Source organism: Taeniopygia guttata, chromosome 4, assembly GCF_048771995.1.
Source record: "Taeniopygia guttata chromosome 4, bTaeGut7.mat, whole genome shotgun sequence".
Classification (NCBI taxonomy): domain Eukaryota; kingdom Metazoa; phylum Chordata; class Aves; order Passeriformes; family Estrildidae; genus Taeniopygia; species Taeniopygia guttata.
In genome coordinates, this window is record NC_133028.1 from 10,673,448 (window position 1) to 10,698,625 (window position 25,178).

Genomic DNA, 25,178 nt, shown 5'->3' on the forward strand with positions numbered 1-25,178 from the left:
TTATTTGTGTAAACTTTAATCTCCTTACAGTAGAAACATACACAGTCAAAGCCAAAAGTAGTGTAACAATTTTACAGCAAAGCTTACCAGTAAAAATGCAAAACAAGTTTGTATCAAATTCTTTAAAAATTGTGCACTTTCTCAAACGTAACTTTGTTCAGCACATCGTTTTGATTTATATATAAGGCATTAATTCTATAAGAATCAGTTACTATATTCCAAAAATCGCATGACCTAGGTGTAACACTCTATAGCCTGACACCATTTTTGCTCCTTTCAATATTTACAGATTTCATCTACCTGCATTGACATGGAGCACAGAAGCACTAAGAACAAGCTTTGCCAATAATAGGTTCACATTGAAAAAGTTACATAAAAAGGAAAACAAAAAAAGCTCAATTTTGCATTGCAATAACTTGGGTCTGCTGCAGCCATGATTGCAGTTTAAGAATAAATCCTTCTTTTATATACTTCCTCACTTCCAACTGTATTTGGATCTGTCCATATGCAGAATTGAACCTGCTCTGCATCTGCAGGAAGTGGGACCCATTTCTACAAGCTACCCAAAATCATTTTTTTTCCTCCTCCCCAGAACACAGTTCTTAAGTTTCTTTGACATTTAAATCTTCTCTAAATGGCATCTTTGAAATAATTCTAGCTACTATGTACAGAAATGGCTCAGGCAATTAAGTTAGTCCACCTTGTCATTAGTCAACAGGAAGAATAATTACTGTAGCTGTAAAGGAGGTATCTAGTGTTCCAGAATAAGTGAGTTTAATTATGGTGAGAGCTCCCTCAATTCTATTTACATGACAACTTCAGGCTCAATGTTAAATAGCAAGTCATCATTTCCTCGTCGAACTTCAAGTAGTAGAGGTGATTCATTCATCACAGCCTCCTGCAGGTCACTGGAAGTCAGCAAAGGACGCCCATTGACTTTCACAATAATGTCTCCATCTTGGATCCCTCCTCTGCAAAGACAAGGAAAAGGCAGTAAGGATGCACTCGATGCAGAGGAAAAGTACAAAGGCTATTCACCACCTCTTTTGCAAATGCAATAAATCTGGATTTGTTTTAGTCTCCACTGAAAGGAAATTCCAGCCTCCTAGCTGTGAAATAATAACAGGTGGCACTTGCTAAATGCAAAAGAATGGGGATTTTTACTTAAACAACAAAAGCAATTTTCTCATGTCTTCAAAACTACAGCAAATGAAAAAGAGAAAAGGCTTTTATCTATTATAGATTCACTTTACTCAGTCCATTTGCAAAACCATGCTTTTATGCCACGAATATGTATTTGAAGAATTGAAAATCAAAACCTCAATATTTCAAGACAAGTACACCAGCTAAACTATTGGGAAATTATCTCTCTTTTGCTGTTCAAAAGTAATCCTGAATAGCTGCTTTTATTACTTTTGCTTTTGATCTTTCTAAAATCATTTCTAGAAATATTTTATTTTGCAACTGTTCTGTAGAACACGCTCTTCCTTTAAGATTTAGCACTGTCTCAGATAACAGCTCTGACAGTGCCCTATGTGAATGCTATTCTGTTTCCTGCTTAAGCTTAATCCAAGTTTCTGTTTATTAATATTCAACATACTTCACAAAACTCCTCAAATTAGTTCACTGTATTTGGGATGTTCTTTTTATTTGCACACTGTTAGTGTCTCATACTGTCATCAAAGGTTGTAGTGAGGTGGGTGGCAGTTTCTTTTACCAAGTAACAAGTGACAGGACAAGAATAAATGGCCTTAAGTTGTCAAGGGGTTGTTTAGATTGGCTAGTAGGAAAAATTTCTTTACAAAGAGGGTTTTCAAACACTGAACAAGGTTGACCAGCAAAGTTATGGTGTCACTATCCCTGAAGGTGACATAATATTAAAAGATGGGTAGAAGTGGCACATAGGGACAGATTTTACTGGTGGCCTTGGCAGCTCTGGGTTTGTGGTTTGAACTGATGATATTAAGGGTCATTTCCAACCTATACAATTCCATTATTTAAATAGTTCTGAAATGCTTCATTTTTGTAGAGGTGAGCAGAATCTTAGCACAAATATTTTGAGGCACAATTTTCAATTGTCTAAATACATATTAAGCCTGGTATGAGGACATACTTGAATATAAAAAGAAATATTACCTTCTAGTATCCCTCTGGAGGTTTATTTGCAGTGAAGAAAATAATGTGCTCCACCTACCTATGAGAAGGTGAGTTTGGAACAACTTCATGTACATAAATTCCACTTCTGACATCAGGAAAATCAGCATTACTGTGCTTCAGTTCCTCCACCAAGCTAAAAGAAGAACAAAGTTATACAGAATTTTATTGCACTACAAAAGCATATAAATATTCTTATTTAATTAACTTTTTTCTGACAAAAAATAAAAAGCTTTTACTTTTTAAAAACAATTAATCATTTGCCTGTTATTTTGTGATGAAAATGTAGGGGATTTTCAGATCTGTGTACAGTGTGGGTTAAAATCTATTTCTAGAAAGGAAGATTTTAAACCAAGGATGAATTACTGGGCTGTCTACCATGAAAAATTTTGATCCCACAGAGGGAAAACAAGCCAAAATGGCTACACAGCTTCTCATTATTTGATTTAGTACCGAGGAAGCTAACAATTGAATAAATTAAGCAAACACAACAAGGCAAGTGGTCTTTTTCTGAAAGCAGCCTGTAGACACCTTACATGGCTTCCTTAGATATTCCAAAAGCAGTAAACTCACATCATGTTCACAATTATGCAGAGAAACTTTCTGAGTTTCTCTCCATCAGTGATGTTAATGCCATTATACTGATTCATTCCAGCTGAGGATCTAACCCTTCAGGGAGGACTGCAGGAGAGTAACTCAAGGAAAAAAGATGGCTTTACTACAACCCCAGCTGGAAATTGTCTTGTTTAATTTTGCAGTGTACTGCCACATTGGAAACATGCCTACTGCTGGGAAAGAACATCAGCATAAGAGCCCTCATTTATTATCCAAGAATATACCTGGGTAACAGCAAGATAACAAAGCAATGTAAGAGGGAAAATACAGTAAAGAGCCAGAGGAGGGTGTTCATTTCTGGCTTTGTTAATATGAGACACAAAGCTTTAGTTTGGCACTTTAGCAGCTCTTTCTAGTTCATGGTTAGGCACCAAACCTCACACCATATGGCCTCCACTGGCCCTGATAAAACAAACAACCCTCCATCAGCTGATGGGTCACTGGCACTCAGAGTCACCTGAAAGCACCGTTTTGTTTAAATGCCACCTAAAACCTGGTATAATTCCAGGTGTCCTTGTCAAGAACCAAAATCTGTGTTCAGGCTCTTCCCATTTTCCCTCAGCCATCAGCAGGACATCCACTACTATCAGTATTTAGAGAATTTCCAGGTCTCAGAACACAGATTTCACCTATATCATTTAAATGCCTGCAGACTTCCTAAATGCCAATGCCCATTTCTGGATCTTTGGAGATTTGTAGAGAAAGATGAATGAAGTTCTGAACCACTGCTGACCACACCTTGTGTGCATGAACATACAATTTCCTTTCTAAGATACTTACGCAGGTGTTATTGTCAACATTCTGATGCCAATGAAACGTTTCTTCCCATCTGAAAGGAACACAGAAGATATTTAGGAAATTTAGGCAAACACTGACAAAAACAACTGCTTTGATGACCCAAAATAGCTGAAAATTAAAACAGAACATATCAGATTTTAACAAAACTAAACAAAGTCACACACATCTGTACTAAAGTGTTTTTTTTTAAATTAGCTTTGGTGTACACATTGACAATCCCTCTCTCTGCAACTAGGGGAAAGAGAGAAAGCTCACTGACACTCTGTAAGAGTTTTTCCTCCAGGAAATTGCTGTGATTTAGTATCACAAATTCAGTAAATGGAAAATTCCATAACCAACTACTATTTAATCTGTAAGTGGTCAAGACAATTTAATCATATTGTTCTTAAAATGTAGAAATGGAATCCAAACAAATCTAAATTTCCACTTTTCAGAGAATGAGCAATCAAAAGATTCACACTGATTATAATGCAAATGGCTTATTTCTACCCCAAAGGATAAAAATAAGTTTAAAAAAACCCCAAAACATGCAGAACTTTGCCAAAATGATCACAAAAATACTTAAGAGGACTGGAGCACCTCTGCTACGAATGGGCTGAGAGAGTTGGGGTTGTTCAGCCTAAAGAAGGCTCCAGGGACACCTTAATGAGGTCTTCCAGTATTTAAAGAGGGCTTATAAGACAGAACAAAAGGTAAGGGTTTCAAACCAGAAGAGGGAAGATTAGCAGTATGTATCAGGAAGAATTTTTTATGATGAGAGTAGTACCACATTGGAACATGCTGCCTAGAGAAGTGGGAGATGCCCCAGCTGTCAACACTCAAGGTCAGGTTGGATGCAATGAAAGGTGTCCCTGATCAGTGCAGAGCGATTGGACTAGATGACCTTTAAAGGTCCCTTCCAATAGAAACTGTTCTATAATTCTATGATTCGCCAGGACTCTCTGGAATTTTAAGTGGTAAGAAATCACTCCTTTAGGAAGAGCACCACATTTCTGAAGTTGGCTTTTAGTAAGTCATGATATTGCACAGCTGGTTTATGAAAGAAATGCAGTTTGATGACTTCCTACAGTGAACGCTGCAGTACTCAGTTACATCCGGCATGAAACAATATTCCCTTTACTTGTTCCAGCACAACGACTTAACAAGATCTTTGAGTTTCTCCATGAGGAAAAAGGAGATGTACACAGTCTTCTCTAGCTCTTATTCTTTCCAAGAAAAATACTCCCAAGCAAAGGACTTAGTTCTGAATATTACACATGCCAAATATTCCCACTGGGGTCACTGAAAATGTTGTCTACTAAACATTGGATTTACTACACTCTGAAAAATCTGGCATCCATAACTCTCATCCATTCCTACTTTGCCCTGAAATGTTTGGCTCTCCTCTATTTTAAAGTGACAATAGCAAGATCAAAATCAGCTATAGTAAGAGTGTCAAGAAGTTCAATTGCTCAAATTTGAAGTCTGAAGAGCTTTGGCCATGACCATGAACTAGCTCATGGTGCTCCTCCAGTCCCCATAGCAGAAATGTAATTTTTCACTTCTTAAAAATATTCAGACATTATAATTCTCCCACCTGAAAATAATCCCCTTGTCCATGCAATGTGGACAGTTAAAACAATGAAATTCCTTTCATAAGATCAGTGACAGCATCTGTGGTGACAAGTTTTCTCTTTGCATTAAACAATTTGATGCTGGTCATAGCCTGTGAGGCAGAAATTTGCAGATGCACCAAGATCTGGAGCCTGAGTTAGAAATGTTTACATGATGAAAAATGAAAATGAAAGAAGAGACAAAAGAAATTGACTTGGAAGAAACAGAACGGCAACAATGAAAAACCACAGGGGAAATGACACTAGTGATAAAGGGAATTATTTCTGCAGTGGCTAAAGATTACATGTAAACATAAAGCATTAGGAAAAAAATATATCTTGCAACTATAGACTTATTCCTAACAAAATTCTAATTCTACCTTCAACTTTGGGCAGGTCAAAATATTATTTCACTCCTGCTCACACACTGAAATCCAAAAAGCCCTTTTGCCCTCTCTCTGCAGTAGGTTTGCCATACTGTAAATAGCAATTCATACTACAAGAATAGCAGGCTATTGTATAAAGTAAAACTAAAAACTATGAGCCACAGGTTACTTTAGCAGCAGAGTATACACTCCTCTCTTTCCCCTTTCCAGACATTTTATGTGTCAGAATACAAGTAAAAAAAAAAATTCAGTCCTTTTGTTTCACAGAAGTCCAGTCCACTGAATTTTACCCAAATCAAACACCTTCAACAAAAACCAAAGTTTTCAACCAAGTTTAGTGGGAATATAATTGTCCATATCTGAAGTATCAGCAGAGACTGAACAGGCACAGATAACCACAAGTGCTGTTTTAAAATTTCCAAAATATAGGCATGGTGATTCTGGGGCTAAGTGACATTGCCAGGGATAGTATATGGCAACGGAAACTACCACTGTTGTATTACATTTACTCTGTGAATAGAAAGTCTCAAAACCTCTCATTCTGGCAATTTATGCAATCATGAGGGAAAAGAAAAAATAATTAGGAGATCTGGAATAAAGTGATGTCATAAATCTAAGGAGCACATCACAAGGGTGCAGTCCCAGCAGTAGTGAAAAGATTCATATGTTAAAAGAATCAGATTTAGCAAATGTGAAACCATTGTGGCCTAAAGCTGGAGTGTAGCACAGAAGAGAAAGACTCAAATCTCATTTTTGTAAACACCAGGCCAGATTAAACACTGATTCCAGAGGTACAAAGTCAAGCAAACCAGCCTCAACCACAAGTTTAAACTTAAATCTGCTTAGTCTTAATAGAAAGTCAAAAGCAACTGACCCCAAGTGTCTAGAAGCAGTTCACAATTCTCAGAAATTTCTGTTCCACAGTAAGGAAAGCACTTGCCTTACTGTTAAACTTTATTTATTGGTGCTTGCAACAATAGAGATACAAACCAGACAGATAAACACCAATTGAAGAGAGAAATGTTAATGACTTATAAACTGTAGCAAAAAGAATTGATAAATCCAAATTAAGGGGTCACGTACCCAAACATCTATGGGCTTGAGTAACTGTGGTACAAAATTATACCCAATACAGCAGATTTCAGTGGGGCCAGTATATCACTAGGACTTCAAAGTAAAGAAATGGATCCTACACTTCTTATTCAAGTGCCAGGCAAAACTACTTTTCTGCTAATCTCTTTTGCACCTAGCTCATCTTGTAGATTACATGAACAGCCCTGAAAACATTGAAGAAAGATTCTACTGCCAAACAGAAAACATGAAAACGGCTCAAACCTATAATGCTGGTCTGTCTGCAGTGTCCCCTTCATGTAAACTGCATAGCTGAATTTAATCATTGGTCTGAACCTATACTCAGCAAGGCTGCTAAGCAACCCTCATGATTTGTGGTAATTATTATGGGTAATAATCATTCAAATACAAAGGTAAGAATATTGATTCAACACAACTAATACAAGGCCCTGGGGATGTAAAATGAGGATTCATGTAAATGATATGCTGGGTGTAGCCAAGGCAGAACTTCCCCATTCCCCCTTGCCCATCTGAAACAAGGCCTATTCTCTTTTCTGCTGACAGTGTTAGAGGCCAAGCTGACCTTCTAGGATGGATTTTCTCTCTTATATTTTTTTCAAGTTGCTGACTGACTGACCTCCACTTCAAAGCATCTAAAAGACTTTCTAATTTTACTGTTTTGCTCAAGTGTAAACTAGGAATAGATAGAGCCAAGACCAAAATGGAGAAATTCCTTAAAAAAAATAAAAGCATGTAGTTAACTTCCAGACATAAACAAAGAATACACAGCTGGTTAAAACTGAGCTACAGATGAAATACTTAACTTCACAAAGCAATTTAAGACTTCCTAACTATAAAAGGACATTAACCTTTTTGCTGGTAACCCCAAAATTAGCAAAGGCTTTCAGACCATTCAACAGACAAACATCTCTATGATGGCTGTGGCAAATCTTTGGTCAAAAATTATGTGCTATTATATATTAACAATGCATTAGGTAATATAGGATGTACAGATAGCATAATCAGTGCAAATTCTTCATTCAAATGACATCCTTTACTTTTCCCCTGCTCTCCATTCCTGTTCTTCAGTAGATCAGATATTAGAAGTTATATACAATAGGTAAGATTTAAAAAAATATAGGCCTTCTATATAAAACAGTTATCTGATCAACTAAGATTCAAAATACTAAGCTTATTAAACAACTGAGTATCTGCTATGCCAGAGTAAATTTGGAAAGAGTGGTATCCTAAGGGAGTGTTATCTTCAGGCAATATGATATAAAGACCAAAATGGTAATTCCCATAAACGTCTTTCTATGACCTAATTGTACCATAAGGGAGGATCCCAATGAAACTACTGAAGCATAACTGGAAGAAAAGAAAACATGATAAAAACATCGCTAAAATTCTGCTTACATAAATTCATTATACTAAAAAATAGCGACTATACAATAAACCTGAGAGTTATTACTAAAGGCTTAAAAATGCACACTACATCTCAAATATATGGTGAAAACATCTCCTTGAAACTTTCTCTATTTATCAAGGGCTTTAAATGACTGTTCTGCCTTAGCAAAATTATAAGATGTACTTCAGAGAAGCAAAAGCAAAAAAAAAAAATTGAAAATTAAATAACATTTCCTGTGCCCCAGGATATTTGAAGCAGTGACAGTCACAGTGACACTAAGAGAAACTGTGAATCCTTTTGATCAGGGAATTATGTGACATGATTAAAAGTAAAAATCTGCATGTTACAATCACGGTATAGACTTTGATCTTTCACAGTCTTTTCCTAGGGTCCTTCCATGGGCAAAGCTGTCTCTGGGCCCTTAGCTGGGCTCATCATTCTGTGGAGGTACAGGTGCCTGAAGGAGCAAGGTGACTGATTTCAGTGGTGACATCTCTAAGCTTCACTGACTCTCCAGCCCCAGTTACCAGGAGATGGTGGGCTCTGCACAAGGCCTGAGTTCAGCCTCTAGGCCAGGCCTGCAGGCTGAGCCATTGCTTCTCCCTGGATTGGGATGAGCAGTTTGCTACTAAGGAGAAACATCACTAATGAGACACCTGTTTGTTTCAGAAACCAACAATAAGTTAGTAACCAGAGCGAATAAGTAAGTTTTTTTGACATGTTGACCGAAATAAAGTTATGTCAGCTACTTTGAAATGCATTTCTCAGCATGTAATTAGCAACTTTTTTTCAACTATTCCTCCCCCTTCCCTCAAATCAACAGTGAAAACAATATGATTTGTGGAATTCAGCAAAACACAGATGAGGGGACCCATCAGGTTTGTGATGCTCTCATACAAGCAGATGCATCACTTTAAAATCGCTGATTATGGGAAGTTTTTGAAACAACAGTATCTGAGAAGACAGTGGTGCAGAGAAACAACCCTGGCATCAGAACTGGATGAACTCAGGAGAAGACAAGATTAATAACAAAAAGATTCAAGAGAAAAAGCAGCAGCAGCCAATATTCATGGTAAAAGATTAGTAGTAGGGTGTGGACAGATAAATTGGCAAACAAAAGAGTAAGGAAGGTTTGGCCTGGATGCAGTATTACGAGATCAGATTTGGCTGTGCAGCCTATGGTATGACATCTAGAACAGGGTGACAGATATGTTGCAGGCACATAAAAAGTCTAAAGTACTGCAGTTGTCATTGCCAATATACTTAGATTTATATGCTCTTTGGTGCACAGGCCTTTCTTTCTGCCTCTCCCCATCTTCCCACGTATTTCTTCATGAACTAATAACAGCTCTTCTTCCACCAGGGCCTGAGAGTCTGTCACAATATCTGATTATATAGCACTGACATACATGACCAAGATAAAATATAGGTCAGATTCTATGAACTACATCCCACCTGTGTCCAGGTGCTTAAAAAGGTTTTTTCCTGATCTTTTTGCTTGGACAATAAATGAAAAGAGAAGAATAAAACTCCTTAAACAAGTGATCATCTGTTCTCAAGATCATTTGAGACAGTGATGATTCATCTGTGTCCTCACTATTCTCAGAGGACCTATTTCCCATATTTATATATACACTGTCTGCTCTTGGGGGGCGTGAGTAATAAAAAGTCTTTCCCACTTCTGTGAGATTGTTTTCTATTTCCCAGTCTCTGATGCTCTATAATGGAGAAGGATGCTGCTCCATTCACTAGTAGGATCCCACACCCATGTCTTTTGGCACTTCACCTGGATCAGTGTAATAATTGGAAGATGTCCCTGTTTCTTGCAGACCTTACCTTTACTTTGTTTGTCATGTGACTCTGTGAGAAACTGAGTGATACGGTCTGAAGGAATAGCAAAAGAAATTCCAGCTGTGACCTTCAAGGTGTTAATCCCAATCACTTCACCATCCTGTTGAGAGGCAACACCCAATTAAATTTTTTCCTAAGTACAGGATCCAGCTCCCTGCATAGCATATGTTAAAAACTGGTGCAAGAGATTTTAGAGTGTTGTAATCACTCAAGAAATAAACACTACTTATAAGGGAGGATCTGGGCTTTGATTCATGATCTGTTTCACATTTAACTGTGATGGCCAGAGAGATTGCAGTACAGTGTGTTCATCCAATGTCCATCCCACCACTCAGCAAGACATTCCCTCTGCCACATGGGCAGTAGAGTCACTACTACCACTACAGCCACAAGTCACTGCCCTGCAAAACCAATGCTGATTTAAAGCAATCTAGTTTGAAAGAGTTGTGTGGGTGAGCCAGGTCCCATCTCTGTTGCACATCCCAGGTTCCACAGCGTGAACCAGCCTTACTGCTCCCTCCAGATCTGATATTCCTCACTGCAATGTAACATTTTCTGTGCTCAATGGGGCAATGTTTTCCTATGGTGTGTGAACTGAGAGCTAATTTGCATATTCTGCATTAGCTACAGGCTATCTGCCTACCATTAGCTAAACAAATGGAAGCTGGAATGACCTATGAATCTTTCCAAGGGAACATTCTCACACTTGAAAATAATTCTTGAAACAAAACCAACGAAGCAACAAAACCAAGCCACATGGACTTACCAGATTAACTAGAGGTCCTCCAGAGTTGCCATACTGTAAAAATGACATAAGGGAACAATAAATTAATACTTCAGTCTTGGAAATGAAACTCTCATTACAAACAGTACTGGTTTTGTACAGAAGTGAAAGAGAGGAGGTAATTTCTTAGGCAGCACTGACAGACACAATATTAATCACAGAAGATTACAAGCAGGTCTTATCCTATCCCTCCACCCCTCTCATGATTATATTTGGGTTTTTGTTTTTTATTTTCAGAAACAGGAATTAAGTCAGGAGCCCCTCCAAATAGGCAGACCCTGAGTTTAAGACACTGAATAGCTAAAACTAATATTTTGATTCTTCTAAAGCCTGTCAGAACAAGGTTTTGAAATAATAAATAGTTATTTAAATTTATACTTCAGTGAGATGCTTGTACAATTTTTGTTTCACTCATCACTTTGGTTTGTAACACAGTCAGTCTTTCATTCTCCACTGGAGTAAAATGGAGTGGCTTACATATTTAATCACAGCATATTGCTATGAGGTAGCTACTACATAAGGATTGATTTAGTAACCACAGACACATATCCTCCCTCTCTAGGGAAGGCACAAAGCAGCTCTGAACAGCCCAAAATTACCTAATACCTAATGCACTTTAAAGGAAACATGCAACAGGACCACAGGAAATGAGAGTTGGGGAAGTTGCTTGTCCATCTTCAAGCTGGCTCAACAATTTGTTTTTGAGTGAGGCCAGAGTTTTCAAGTAGGTTTGCAAAACAGCCAAGAGCAGCAACTTATCACTCAAAAGAAACAAAAGCTAAGTGATGTATGACAGAAAAGTGAGACACAAACTGTTTACACTTAGATAGCACTGGGCAAAGTTTATATTCTTACGAGAATAAAATAGACATTAAAATTTATAAAACAGCTTCAAAGTTCAAATTCAACAAATAGTTAAGTTCCTTATATTGTATCTCTCCAGTGACCAGAGGCCACACACATGACTTTTATGTCTGACTGGCACAAAGAAACCAAAATAATGATTTTTCAGCCTTGCTCAGCACATAGTCCTTCATTCACTTGTCTCCTGCTTGAAGGATGTGACTTTCAGCACATGCAATACAGCCCCATTTAGAACCTTAAGGCCCTGTTTTCTCCTGCCCTATGTTACTGCTATCCCAGCATTTCTCAAAAGGCAGCTGCATGCACATTCCTGCAAGAAAGTATTGGCTGAGCCACAGGAATGCTCTGAACAGACCAACTCTCAAACTCCTCCCATTCTCAGGAGAAAACGAGTGCATTAGCTAAGCACAAAGCATCCTTATGCCAGGGACCATCTTCATATTTTGCAGTCTCAGATGCCAAAGCAATTCAAACTTAGTGTCGTTTTCCTCACCTCATTTGCCATCACTCTTCCTTTGGTCCAGCATTATCTGACACACTCTGCTATCCTTGTCTAAACCTGCTCATTAGCTTTGGAGGGCAGAAACTGTCTAAGTACATACACAAGGAAGGAGTCTGAGCTTGAAAAATGTGTATAGGCAGGGAGTCAAGAATTCCATGTTCCAATTCTGTCTCCACCACCAATTCAGTGTGTGCTCCCAAGTAACCCATCTTGCCTAAGTTTTCCTTATTCTCCTTGCACAGCTGGAAAGAGTAATTCCAATTAAATGTCTGGAGAGGTTCAGCTCTTGGGTCATACAAAAGCTTTTTGAAAAAGCTCATTTTTATGTCGTATCTTAACACAAAAAATAATTACCCTCTTTTTTCCTCCCCACACAATTTCTTTCAACAAGCCTGTGACAATAACCATTTGTGAAGCACTCTGTGTGTGTAAAACACAGTTATTTCTAGTTATGTCAAATTTGACATTAAAGTCCAACAAACAAATCCTGAAAATATTTTCCTTTCAATGTGTAACAGATTTAAGGTATAAAATTTTAGGCCATTTTCCACCTCAGATATGTGTGCAGTGCTCTTTTTAGAAGCAGTACAAGCTAAACACACCCAAGCACTTCACTTAAGCTCTTTGGATCACTCCAAGATGCTCTGAAGGAACATTATTTTTATGTATTTCTATATAACATGCAATGTTAGGACCCTTAGCTCCAAACCGTACCTCAAACTTTTTGTTGTTTTCCACCTCGACTCTTGTTTTGATTATGTGGTGTGCAAAGGGAAAACAGGAACAGCAACAAAAACCCCCACTCCTCTCCTTATGCTCTTACCTGGGTATCCTGTCACTAAACTGAAGCACACACTCTCAACGTGACTACTCCATCTGCTTCTAATGGATGGAGATGAAAGAAATTTTGGCTCTATTCTACAGCTTCCTTGACCAGAGCAACTCAGCAAGCAGAGAGAGAAATGTTTTGATTTACTGCTGGTTGATACAACCATGTCACTGCATGAGATTCACAGAATTCAAAGCATCTGACCTATGCAGCATCCTCACAGACAAACTCAGTGGGAGAACTTTTATTTATCATTGCCTTCACAACACTGACTCAACACACCTTACAGACACTGCATAGAGTTTTGAAAAAGAAGAACAAAGCTGCTGGATTCATCTCTCAGAGCAGGCACTTCCATGCTGGATAGCAGGGATGGAATGTGAAGTGGAGCTCATCCCACACCTCGTGCTTACATTAATAATGGCATCTGTCTGGATGTAATCCATGTCCGAGTCCCGCAGGCCCAGCTCTTTGCCATCTCGCTGAGCAGTGCTGACAATACCTGTGGTCACAGTGTTCTGTAAGGCAAATGGACTTCCAATTGCCACCACAAATTCTCCTGGCCTCAGATCAGCAGAGTGTCCCAGTAACAAAACTGGTAGTTTTTTCTTAAGTAAACAGAAAGAGAACGAAATAAGCATTAGATCATACTTAAAAATAACTTGATTGCAAAGATCAAAAACTAACAAAAAGTTAGGAACAAATATTTTCCATTACATTAATGAAAAAAACACTCACTATCCTATACCCAAAACTTATGCTAGGAGGGTTGCTGTTTTAAACTGTCTTCAAAAACAAACAGCTATCTGTAGTTCCCAACAATTTCACTGAGAAAAGAGCATGAAAATTTCCGTTTTCCAGCAGATTGTTGCCTCCCCCTAGAAACAGCATAAAAGCCAACCACTGACCAGTTGTTGACTGACACTCCCTATGCATTATGCCCACCTTGCAGTCCATGCATACTGGCACAAAGCTTTGAAAGATTAGCCTGGGTATTTTTCCAAGCATTAAATGAGTGGTATTTTTTTTCTTCGTTTTGTACAGTTTCTTGCACAGAAGACAAAGTAATTTAATTCTAAGATACAAAAAATTTCCAGGCCTGTATTTCAGTACATTGTTTTGCACAGATCTTTCTAAGGAATCCTTAATCATATATTCTAGTCAATCACTTTGTACTAAATGAAACAAACTGCCCAAATGAAGGCATTCTCCTGTTTATGTCACTCACCTTAGGGTGAATCTTTATTGTTGCAATGTCAGATTTCTTGTCAATGTCTTTGATGGTCGCTTCATAGGTATCTCCATTCTGGAGCTGTACCTTCAGTTGTTGTCTCCCTGATATTGCATTTGTGCTTGACACCACGTGGGCATTGGTCACAATTAAGCCAGAATCAGACATAATAAACCCAGATCCACTGGAAAGGGGGACATTTCGACCAAAGAGAGGGTGCCTGTACAAAAAGCAAGCAATTTTGTGTTATAAGGGAAACCAACTTAAGAGAAGATTATATTAGACAACACTTACCACCTTTCACCCTGAGAATCAATTTTTTTTTTTTTTTTTAATTACAAAGAAAGGATACCTTACTGAAAATTGTAACTGGTTTTAGTCAGTCAGGGAGATAGGAACTGAGGTTTACAATCAGCAGGATCCTTTTCCTTTGGTTTCCAATTCTGTCTTTATAAAATTCTTTGAACAGAAGGTAGGTGACAAAAAAGGAAGGAGATGGAGCACATCTGAACCCACAGGTTATTGATTACATACTGAAAGAGGGAAATAAAGCTAAAAAATAAACTGATCATCTAATGGAAAAAGGGGAAGAAAGAACCTTGCAGCTGGACAGAGGCATAAAGGAAGACACAAGGTCTAAGAGATCATGAAGCCCAAGTGCAGACTGGGTGGAGAAAGCATGTCTGGAAACCAAAATGACTAGGAATGTGAAAGAAAAAAATCAAAAACACTAACAAAGGGTAAAACTTGGTGGAAAACAACATGTGCTGCAAAACAGACAGGTAAAAGATTCTATAAACTGTTCAAGGCATTATGAATTTTCTCTGTGAACAACTGCTGTAATGATCTTAGATTGCTGGGGGAACATAAAGTGCCTGTGTAGCAGAAGATGAGAAAAGAACCAAAAAGTTTTGCTGCCAAGACATGGTCCTGGTAAGAATATTTGAAAGTTCTGAGCTATTTAGCAGTAAACAGCTAATCAGCAGCTATTTAGAAGTAAACAGCTAATTGGAGCTAATCCCAGGAAAAAGAAGTATCAAAATTAGCGCCCAGCAAGCTGCTGGGCAAACATTTACTTGTAGGGAAAGAACAAAAAATCTTAACTACATATGTAAAGATCTTAAACATCTTCAGCTAAAACATCCTCTCTAAGGACCAATCATCATGTGCATAAAACTGTGTCTCCTGATATACTTGATTGTCTTGATTTTGTATATTAAAAAAGCCTACAAAAATTCTCCAATAAATTCTTATATCTGTGGAAATTGAGAGAACTCCATGAAGAAAGGTATTCACATAATGGAGCATATGCAATATTTGCAGTAATTTGTTCTGACAGCAGCTTGTTCTGAGGACTCATATTTAAACCTCCCAGGTTGCTTTGAGCACTCAGTTTTGATCTTGCCAGTTCAGGTTCAGCTTCAGCATCCTGAATATTGGAGATGCACTGGTCAAGAAATTTAGTACGTGGTTTTTTTTCAGCTTAGCATCTGAATACACACACACACACACATATATGTATGCATTTAAATTGAGATAACAAATGCAGTCCAACAAGCAAAACATTTTAGCGAAGGCTGAAGAGACCTCCAAAGATGAGATAGACTTATTTTAGGGTAGACAGCATATATTGTATAATACTGTAACCCATTAGAATAGATCTACTGAACAGGAACAAAACACACATATGTGTGCTTCTCTGGAGAAATGGGTCTGCTGTAATATTTTAGAATGTTTTGTGAACCTCAGAAATTCAAAAGGTAAGTTACTACACTGTAGACCTTTGTTAAGTAATGTAACTAAAACAAAGAATTCAAAGTGTTACCTGAGGAAAAGTTCAATGTGCACAACTGCAGGTGCAATCTTTTCCACCACATCAGCTATGAAGTTGAATTTGTATCTTGGGCTGCTGGACTGTAGGTGACCTATACTAGCAGAAAGAATTGGATATGTTAATAAGACAATACATTTTTTTATCAAGTAGGCAAGATGAACCTGCCTTGATTTGGTCTGTTTCTCCTACTAGAACAGCTTCCAAACAGTACTGGAAAAGAAATTAAAATCACTAAGATTGTTCAAAACTTACCTAGCATTCTGTGTGATCCTGAGAAAAATAAACATCAGCAACACTCAGCTCTAAGTTCTTTTCTTTGGAAGTCTACAAGCTCTGTCTTGAGCACTTTTCTGAGGACAACTACTTGTTATTATCTAAGACACAAGATAGGTGAGGCTGGAAAGGACTTTAGGAGGTCTCTAGTTCTGCCTCCTGCTCAAAGCTGCATCAGCTTTGAGGAAAGGGAAACAGAGCTGGGACTTGCAAAACTCCAAGGATGGACACTCCAGAAAATGCCTGGGAAACTTGTCCCACTGCTTCACTGTTCCAAATGATGCAGAGGTTTTTCTTTCATCAAGTCTGAACTTATTGAGCTGATGTTCCAATTCATGCCCCTTGGCTCTTATCCTCCCATTATGCACCTCTGTATGGATCTGGCACACAGGGAAGCTGCTGTCAGGTCCTCCTGAAGCTTTCTAATCCCAAGGCTGAACAAGCTCAGCATCCTCAGTTTCTCCTCACAGGAGATATGCCCAGTTCCCCCAGTCATCCTCATGACCTTCTGAACTCACTCCAGCTTGTCAATGCCTTTCTTGTACTGCGAGATCCAAAACTGGATGAAATATTCCAGATGTGGTCTAGCACATACTGAGTATCACAGCTGCAGAATTTGGGAGTCACAATTCGAATTTAAGTTCTAATTATTTTAAGTAGGTATATTAGAAACCTGCTTTAAATTATAAACTTTGCACCTAAAACTTCCTGCAAATTCACATTTAAGCTGTCACATGCAGCTGGGCCTAGCAAAAGATTACTAAAATGTCTGACAAAAGCCAGTATGGTACTACATTAAACAGCACTACACACAGCATTCATTAAGAGTGAATAAAATAGTGGGAAATTAAGATCTTAAAGAGGGGGAGGGAAAGCCCACAGCATCCTGGATTCTAGCATCACAACATCCCAAAGGAATAGCCCTGTTTGTGCTAAATGTTATATTCTCTGCAGTCCCTGATACAGAGTCATATCACCACACTTGTAAAGCATATGATAGGGGATGTATCACCACACTCAAATAACAACCTTTTGTGTTCACAGACTGAAGCTTTAAAGTTAACTATGTGATCTACCAAAGGAAGCAAATGAGTTGAAGAAACCAGACCGAGAAGATTAGGAATTTCTTCACAGAAATCTGTAAGTTTTTTATCCTGTTACTGGACATGGGATTTACTTCTAAATGAAAAGAAACACTGCATAAATTTAGAAAGTTAGATTTATGTGATACCTAATAAACAAAAGGAACAGCTTGGCAGGACTAGTTCAGTCTATTATTTCTATGTACATTCGCACACACACTGAAGAATCCCTCCAGCCAATTGAATGTGCTTGCTTTAATGCTTAGTTTAAAAGAAACAAGGCAAACAGGAATCACAGAGGACAGTCAAATGTAAGCACAATATACTGTTATTTATTTTGCTTACTAGGCCACTGAAGAGTTATCTTACCTTCAGTTCCCAAGCAGCTTGCCTGATTATGCAGTATGTCCTTTGAAGTCTACTGACATGACTTTGAACACTTGCCTACACAGCAAGTTTTCACTGACAGGATATAACATTGCCATCATGTTTACCTTAGCAGACATGACCATACATCAGTGAAAGGCTGATGAACCAGCACAGAACTGGGGAAGAACTGGGGATGAATGCAGCCTTTCAGTTGGTGTAAATCAGCACAGCTCTGTGTGAGTCAGGGCAACTAAACCCATTTGCATCTTCTGAGTGCTCAACTGTTCTGCCCAGGCCAAATGGACACAGCACTGTGCACGGCCACAAGCACAGGAAGATGCCTGCCAAAAACCTCAGGTCTGGACCACTCCTGACCAGCCACCAGGCAAACATCATGGGTGGCAGTGGCTTTCCAGGTACGATTTGGGGGAGGCAGAGAGCAAGTATCTGAAAGAGGTAGTGAATGCAACATGAAAAAAGGTGAAGAAAATAAAATGCAGCAATACAGAGAGGAGACTAAAATTGAAACAATGTTTTTCTTCTTTTCATACTACAGTGAAAACATTTCTCTGCCTGAGCAGAAGCCCAGAACCTCCCTGCTGGGGTTAGCAGACAAGAATGCTCAAACTTGAAAGAAAATCCAGATCTGCACCAATATTAAAGGGAAAACTAAAACAAAGGAGGATCAAGAATAACAGGCAGTCAGGTTTTGTACCAAAGGCATGCCCAAAGATCTGGGCTGATCAGAGATGAGCTGTTTTTCCTCTTGTCTGTTGGAGACCAAACACTGGTGAAAACTGACTTACAAAGCTGAAATGCTTTCATAGAACTTGATCATTCTTGAATCATTTTCTGCAAGCTGGCAGTGATGAGAACCATTAAACACATATGATGAGCCAGGAACTCAAACTATAGATGTGGAAGGTGTAACTGCACACTCGCATTTACTCCCACACATACAGCACTATTTAAGGGAACTGAAGTGTTGGTTATTATTAACAGCATTTTAGTGCAAAATTATTAAACTGATGGTTTTCATCAGAAGACTCAATATACTTCAAAAGGGAGGAAATGAAGCCTGGGAAACTGAAGAAGGAAGTAACATCCAACACTGAGTATACTGTATAATGTCATCCTGAATACAAATGTTACAACTGCAGAGGTAGAATCTATCCTTTAATTTGCATTGGTTGGTAGACTCCAGCTGCTGCTACTGTCCTTACTAAAAGAGAAAGTTAAATATGTATCTCTCCCCTCCATAGTTCTGCTGCCTTGTGGAGACCCACACAGCCCTCAGATCACTGCTGCCCTGAGCATGTAACAGCTCTGAGCTCACAGCACCTTTGTAAGTTTTGACCCATTGACCCTCTGAATTTGCCACATAGTTTTTCAAAGGTCGCTCAATAACGTGCATTATTTTCCATGTTATTACTGAGAGTTCAAAATCATCTCACACTAACAAAATCTAATTTCTCTTGGCAAAAAACCATAATTTGATCCAATTAGCCATGCGTTGCATTACCAAGTTTCAAAGGTGCTGCAACCAGGTTGTATTTGAAACAAAACCAAATTTATGCTGTATGAGTCCTTAGCTGTCTATGCATTTCTTAGCCAAAAACCCTAGATTTCCCCAATCTGCTCCATAACCACAAATCTACCAGATTTTCAGCAGCCTTGAACTTTGAGCCTATAATTTCAACTAAGTGATTAGATCTTCAGGTCTCCAGCTCCCCTCACAGAACACTCAAAATCCAGACTGCAAGGTAAGTGCATAAACTGTAGCTAAAGATTTTCAGCCCATTTTCTAAATGTGATCTTACGTTTCAAATTTTATGGGCTCCAACTACACTGAATTTAAATAGCTAAAGCTAAGTGCCTTTTGGAGCAGGCTTATTATCAGTTTAAGATTTTTTTCCTGGATAGTGGTGTTACCTACAGGCTATGCATTAATTTAATAGTGGTTTATTTAATTTCTTGCAGAGACAATAGACCCACATCAATCTCATTAACACTGCTGTAAACCAGGAACAATGCCAACAAGTCTGTAGAGTTAACCTAGTATGAAGAGAACTGGAAAAAAAATCAGCAGAAATAATCATTATAATCCCACTGAAGACAATAAAACCAGACCAATTTACATTTTCAAAAGACTGAACATTTCTGAATATCTGCCAACTTAGTCCCTGTAGAAATAAATCAAATCACACTCACTGCTTTCGTAAAGACAATACATTGTATTAAAATCCCCACTTTTATATTCATTAAGAATTTGTGAGCCTGGGAAACTCATTTTTTTAAGGTTGTTTCCCCATCCCCCCTTTTAAAACCAGCTTCAGAAAAGATCTGTGCATTCAGCAAAATTATTATGTCTAAGGGAGGACTGCAACCTGGCAGATCTGATCACCAGGGATAACCACTGTCCCTACTGTGCTTTCATGAAAAGAAATGAAAGACAAATAAAAGATTATAATGTCTCTGCTTAAAAAACAGAAACATCTGCTGGAAACATAGGTTCATGGGCAGCTTTTCTGATGAATTCAGCATTAAGATCAAGTTGCATAGCTGTGCACTGACCATAAAGTCTTGGTGAGTTTAATGCCACATTATGGTTCAGGCAACTTGTTTATACAATGGATATCTACCGTGCACAGATGAAAACAATTTGGTGAACCAACACCAAAGTGGCTTTCTTGTGCAATGCAGCAATCACAAGGGCCAGACAGAGACAGGCTGGCATAAGCCTTCTAGCTCAGACACCACACTGACTTTACATGCTTGCTATCTCTCCCTTCCAAGCAACTCTCACGATGAGATGCAACAAGAGTATCCTTTTCCTGTTACCTAGCCTTCAAAAAGCAGTGAAGTGCTCTACTCTGAATTGTACAACAAGTACTGTACACTATCCATCCTCACCTGCGGTGACTCAAAGCAACTCAGGCATAAGGAAAACAGGCAGTACAGGAATGTGACCAAAGTTTGTGTTTCCAGCTAATACCTTGTACATTTCCCTAAATAAAGCTGCAGGCAGCTTTAAGGCTTTGATGGCAATAACACCAGCAGGAGACTTCTATCCCTTACTGGGCCAACTTCTCAGAAATGCAAGTAATCATACACTCAGTTGTTCCTCTTTATCTCCAAGGTTATGTACAGGAACACTCCAAACACCTGTGTGCAATGACTTATGAATGAACTGTGTTTCAAACACTCTTAGGAAAATGAACTTTTAGGTTCTTATCTTGCAAAGATCTGACTGACTTGGATGAGTCTTAACATCATGACCCCATTCTTAGATTGAATTCAGGTTAACAGTGCAGCGGACAGTAAATGGTGAGTGTCAAGTCCAGCTTCAAAGATTTTCTAAGTTTTCATTTTCCTTGTTCTATTGACAAAAGAGCACCTGTATTAAAAAAAATTTGCTTCCATATTTTAGGTAAGAAAATACAAATCTTTTGACATTTGAACACTCTTCACAGAAGCTATTTGCAAAATAACCTTGCAGGGAATTTAACTGTACTAAATTGTACTGAGAGATCAAAACCAATCCTTTGTTGAAGAAACACAGAAACAAGTAGATGGACCGTAGATGGCAGGTGACCAAGTGAATCCTTTGACTGAGATGATTGATACGTGGCATTGGTAAAACTTACACTTGCTGCCCTGAGTAAAAGGGCTCTGTAAGATTAGATCTTTGATTACAGAGTAAGTATTCCATAAGTATTTCTTCCATTACTTACATGCTAGTTTGTAATAGCTTGTTGTTATCACAGTAAGTGAAAGAAGGCATGAAAAAAACCCAGCTGCTTCACAATATATTCCCATAGATAAAGGTACCTAGTGTTGAAAAAAGTTATAAAACCCCCAGTATTTGTAGCAGGGAGTTTAACTTTGCTCAGGATTTCTGCAGACTGCTCCTACTAGTATCTCTGAGAAGCCCCTGGGCATTGGCATATTGCAGGGCATCAGTTATGGACCACTGCATGCAGAACTTGCAGTCTGACATGGTGCTTTTCAACCCAACCCAGGACTAAATCAAGGAAAAAAAACATTTTAAATTCTGTTAATTTTTTGATTATCACTCAGTAACCCTAGCCACCTCATTCCTCCCTTCCTGCATCCTTTACTACCCAAGTTTCATGCATCCCTATTCACCCGACTGCTGTCACCAGGAAACCATGCCCAAGTTTCTCAGGCTGTCTGGGCTTATTACAGCCAGAATGCAACTCAGCATCAATATAAGCAACTGAAAAAGGAGAGAAGCAGACATTTCAGGAGCCACTCTGGGTCTGTGCATGTTCTAAATAGGGCCCTAGTCATACTATGTGAAGCTTCTGTTATCTGAGATTGTTTTAATATATGGATGGTAAAGTAAAACTGCATTTACTTCATAACTACCTTATCCCTTCAAACTCTGAGTCATCTGAGGCCAGGCAAGAACAGGAGAAAGAAATTTTACAGCAATTTTAAACTGTCAACTTTCTTCCAAGCCTCTCATTACAGCCATAACATGTTATTGTTTAAAAAAACCAACCAAACAAAAAGATACCATAATTGAGTTCTATTCCTGGCTCAACCACCAACTCAGCCTGACCTTGGGCAAGACACTCTGTTTCTTTGAGCTTCAGTTTGTGCAGCTGTAGAACTGAATAAAAAAATTAAATCTCAACAAAGAACCAGATGCTTCATCTAAGCTGAGGTTTTCTGAGACAAAAAGGAAAAAAAAGCTAAAATAAAGTGAGCACTAAAATAGTTGCTTTAAAAAAAGAAAGTTCTTCTGCTTCACAGCTCCAAATTCCTAAGCCTATTAACATTAGATTCAGGAAGATTCCTTAAGGAAAATGTCATTTATACCAAATGCCAACTACTCGCCAAGCTCTCAGATGCAGGCTAGTTCACTCATTTTGGTTAAACATTTTGATTATTTCATGTGGATCAGTTTCAACCAAGTTTTAGGAGCACTAAAGTTAACAGATGCTGATGTGAAAAGGTACAGGCAAAATGGAACACTGCAGCTTCAGGCTAGCATCTGAAACAATTCTTGGCTCTGACAAGATGCTCAGAAAGGAACTCCAGGAACATAATTTGAATATACTCCCACTCTGAACTGGTTTACCCTTTCCAAAGATCAGGATATATAAGAAAGATCCCCTATTAACTGAAAGGCTGCAACAGTACCCCTTTTTCTTCTGAACCCTCCCAATCATTTTGGCCAGTGTGCTATGAATAAATAGGATGGTGAGGGGTTCACCTGACATAACAGAAACTCTAATGCATGTTTGAAAACTGCATTAAGCATAGCATTTCTCTCTTTTCAGGAACTCTATGGGAAATGTAGCAGAATCAAACCCTTAAAATAATATATCAGTAAGTATGTGGAAAGATATTGCCAGCATTAACACTTCCATAAAGAGACACATTTAATACTAAAAGGAAATTACTAGCTTAAGAGATTACCAAACTTTCCAAAGTTAAATCACCAAGCCTGAAGTTGTGCGTCATAGCATATCACAGGATCTGAGCAAAGGCCTCAACTTTACTACAACCACAAGATCATTTGATAGCTTGAATAACAATATTTTACACTATAAAGGAGAGTCTCAGGCTTTTTTTCTTTTTTCCCTACTTAGGGGCTCTACAACACTACAAAACCCTTTGGTCAAGAAAGCAAATAAGGCAAAAGACTATGTTTTAGGTGATTTATCTATTACTCAGTAGTAGATATTTCTGCTCTGATGGGCTTTTAAGGGGTGTTCTGACTCGCCTGTCGGGTCAATGTGATTAACACCCCAAAGTGGCCCAGGGACGGTGCCGGGCTCAGGTGTTCCCGTGTCCCGCTGTCTGTGCAGGCTGCGCTCTGTGCCACCCGCCCGGGGAACGCCGCCAGCGCCGCGGCCGCCCCGCCGAGCGCTGCGCGGAGCGGGGGCGGCACTGGCGGCACGGGAGCGGGATGGAGCTGCTGCCCTGCCGCCAGGAAAAGCCGGGGCTGAGCTCCTGGCCGCTGCCCTGGCCTGGCAGCCGAGCGACCCCCACCCACCTGGCGAGTGCGACGGCCTCTTGCCCCAGGAGCACTGCGGCAGCAACCTGCACCTCAGCGAGGCATCATCCACGGCCGCGCTGCCGGGGACACCTTCCCAAACCCCAGCCCAAGCCCACACCGAGCGTCGAGGAGTTTTGCTGTTCGGAAAGCACCTGAGCATCCATTCCGCATACCACAGGTGTCAATAGCAGCTGGGTGAGGTGCCGTATCCTTGGAGGTTTTTAGAGTCCCTAGAGCCACCCAGTCTTCCCAGGCCAGTGAAAATCATGGCTTTCTTCACCCTGGAAGACAGGTCTGCCTCCCCCCGCCCCGCGACAGGTCCCACCATGCTCCTACCCGATTCGCAGGCTCCCTTCTGGACCTGGGCGACGGCGGGCAGCCCGTGCTGCAGCGCCTTGCGGCTCACTGCCTTCAGCTGGCAGATGTTGTCGTAGGTCCGGCCGTCGCTGCCGCACACCTGGGCGCTGAGCTTGCACTGGCAGACGCCCTTGGCGAAGCGCTTGCCCATGGGGTAGCGGCAGTCGAGGCTGTCCCCGCAGGGAGGGTCCTCCTTGCGGCCGCAGGAGTCCCCCTCGCCCGCGGCGCAGATGAGGCAGCAGCCGCAGCGGTCGGGGACGTACCCGCTGGGGCAGCTGGGGCTGGGGCACGTGGAGACATCGCAGCGGGCCGGACACTTGGCGCGACCGAGCGGGAGCTCCGCGGCGTGCGGGCCGGCGCTGAGGGACAGCAGCAGCAGCGGGCTCAGCAGCGACACCCGCATCCTCGGCGGGGACGGCGGCGGCGGAGCGGCGTGCGAGCCCGCCCGGCCCCGGGGCAGGAGGCGGGAAGGTGCGATCGCGGCGAGGGAAGGGGAAGGCGGGCTTTGTGCACACTCGGGCAGGACAGCGTCTTCTGCCGCGGGCAGCGCTTCTGCGGGCCGAGCGGGACGGCGCAGCGGGAGGAGGGCGGCAGGCCGCAGCACAGGCCCGCGGAGTCACGGCCGGCTCGGTCCCCGCAGGACTCAGCTGGCCGGGCTGAGGGGCCGAGCCATGGCACGGAGCGCCGAGGGTAGCGGAGCGGGCGGCGAGGGAAGGCGGCGGCAGCGCGGCAGGGTTATATGTGGGACGGGCCCGCCGCCCCTAGCAGCACCGGCAGCCCCGGGCGGGCAGGCTCCACCCCGGGCGGGACGGACGGACGGACAGACAGAGTGGGGAGGGTCCGCTCCCTTCATCTGGGCGTGCGGGGCAGAGCCGCCCGTGTGCTGGTAAATCACCGGCGTGAGGCGCGCTGTGCCGTCCGCTGGACAGCAGCGGCTGTGGGTGCCCGACGTGGCACAAACAAAGGCGAATCTGCTCCGTCTGAGCGTTGTGACCGCTCTGAGTTCGGGGGCAGAGAGCCGAGAGCCGCTTTGCTTTCCCCGATGCTTCCTTTAATGTCAGCAGTAATAAGGGAGTTAGTTTGTCGCCGCTGCCACCGAAGGGTAATCAAGTTTGGCCTCTCTTAGTTTGGTCTGTGTTGCAAT

The 25,178-nt window shown here is 40.6% G+C and overlaps 1 protein-coding gene across 1 annotated transcript; it reads right to left on the reverse strand.

The window, feature by feature from the left end:
* HTRA3 (HtrA serine peptidase 3) lies at positions 1-24,582 on the reverse strand. Its single transcript, XM_002194729.6, has 9 exons — positions 24,014-24,582; positions 15,911-16,010; positions 14,083-14,305; positions 13,268-13,462; positions 10,642-10,674; positions 9,861-9,975; positions 3,550-3,598; positions 2,195-2,290; positions 1-971 (listed from the first exon to the last, which is right to left on the reverse strand). The coding sequence occupies exons 1-9, from the start codon at positions 24,435-24,437 to the stop codon at positions 806-808; spliced, it is 1,401 nt and encodes a 466-aa protein (XP_002194765.1). The 5' UTR covers positions 24,438-24,582; the 3' UTR covers positions 1-805.
* Positions 24,583-25,178: the final 596 nt, after the last annotated feature.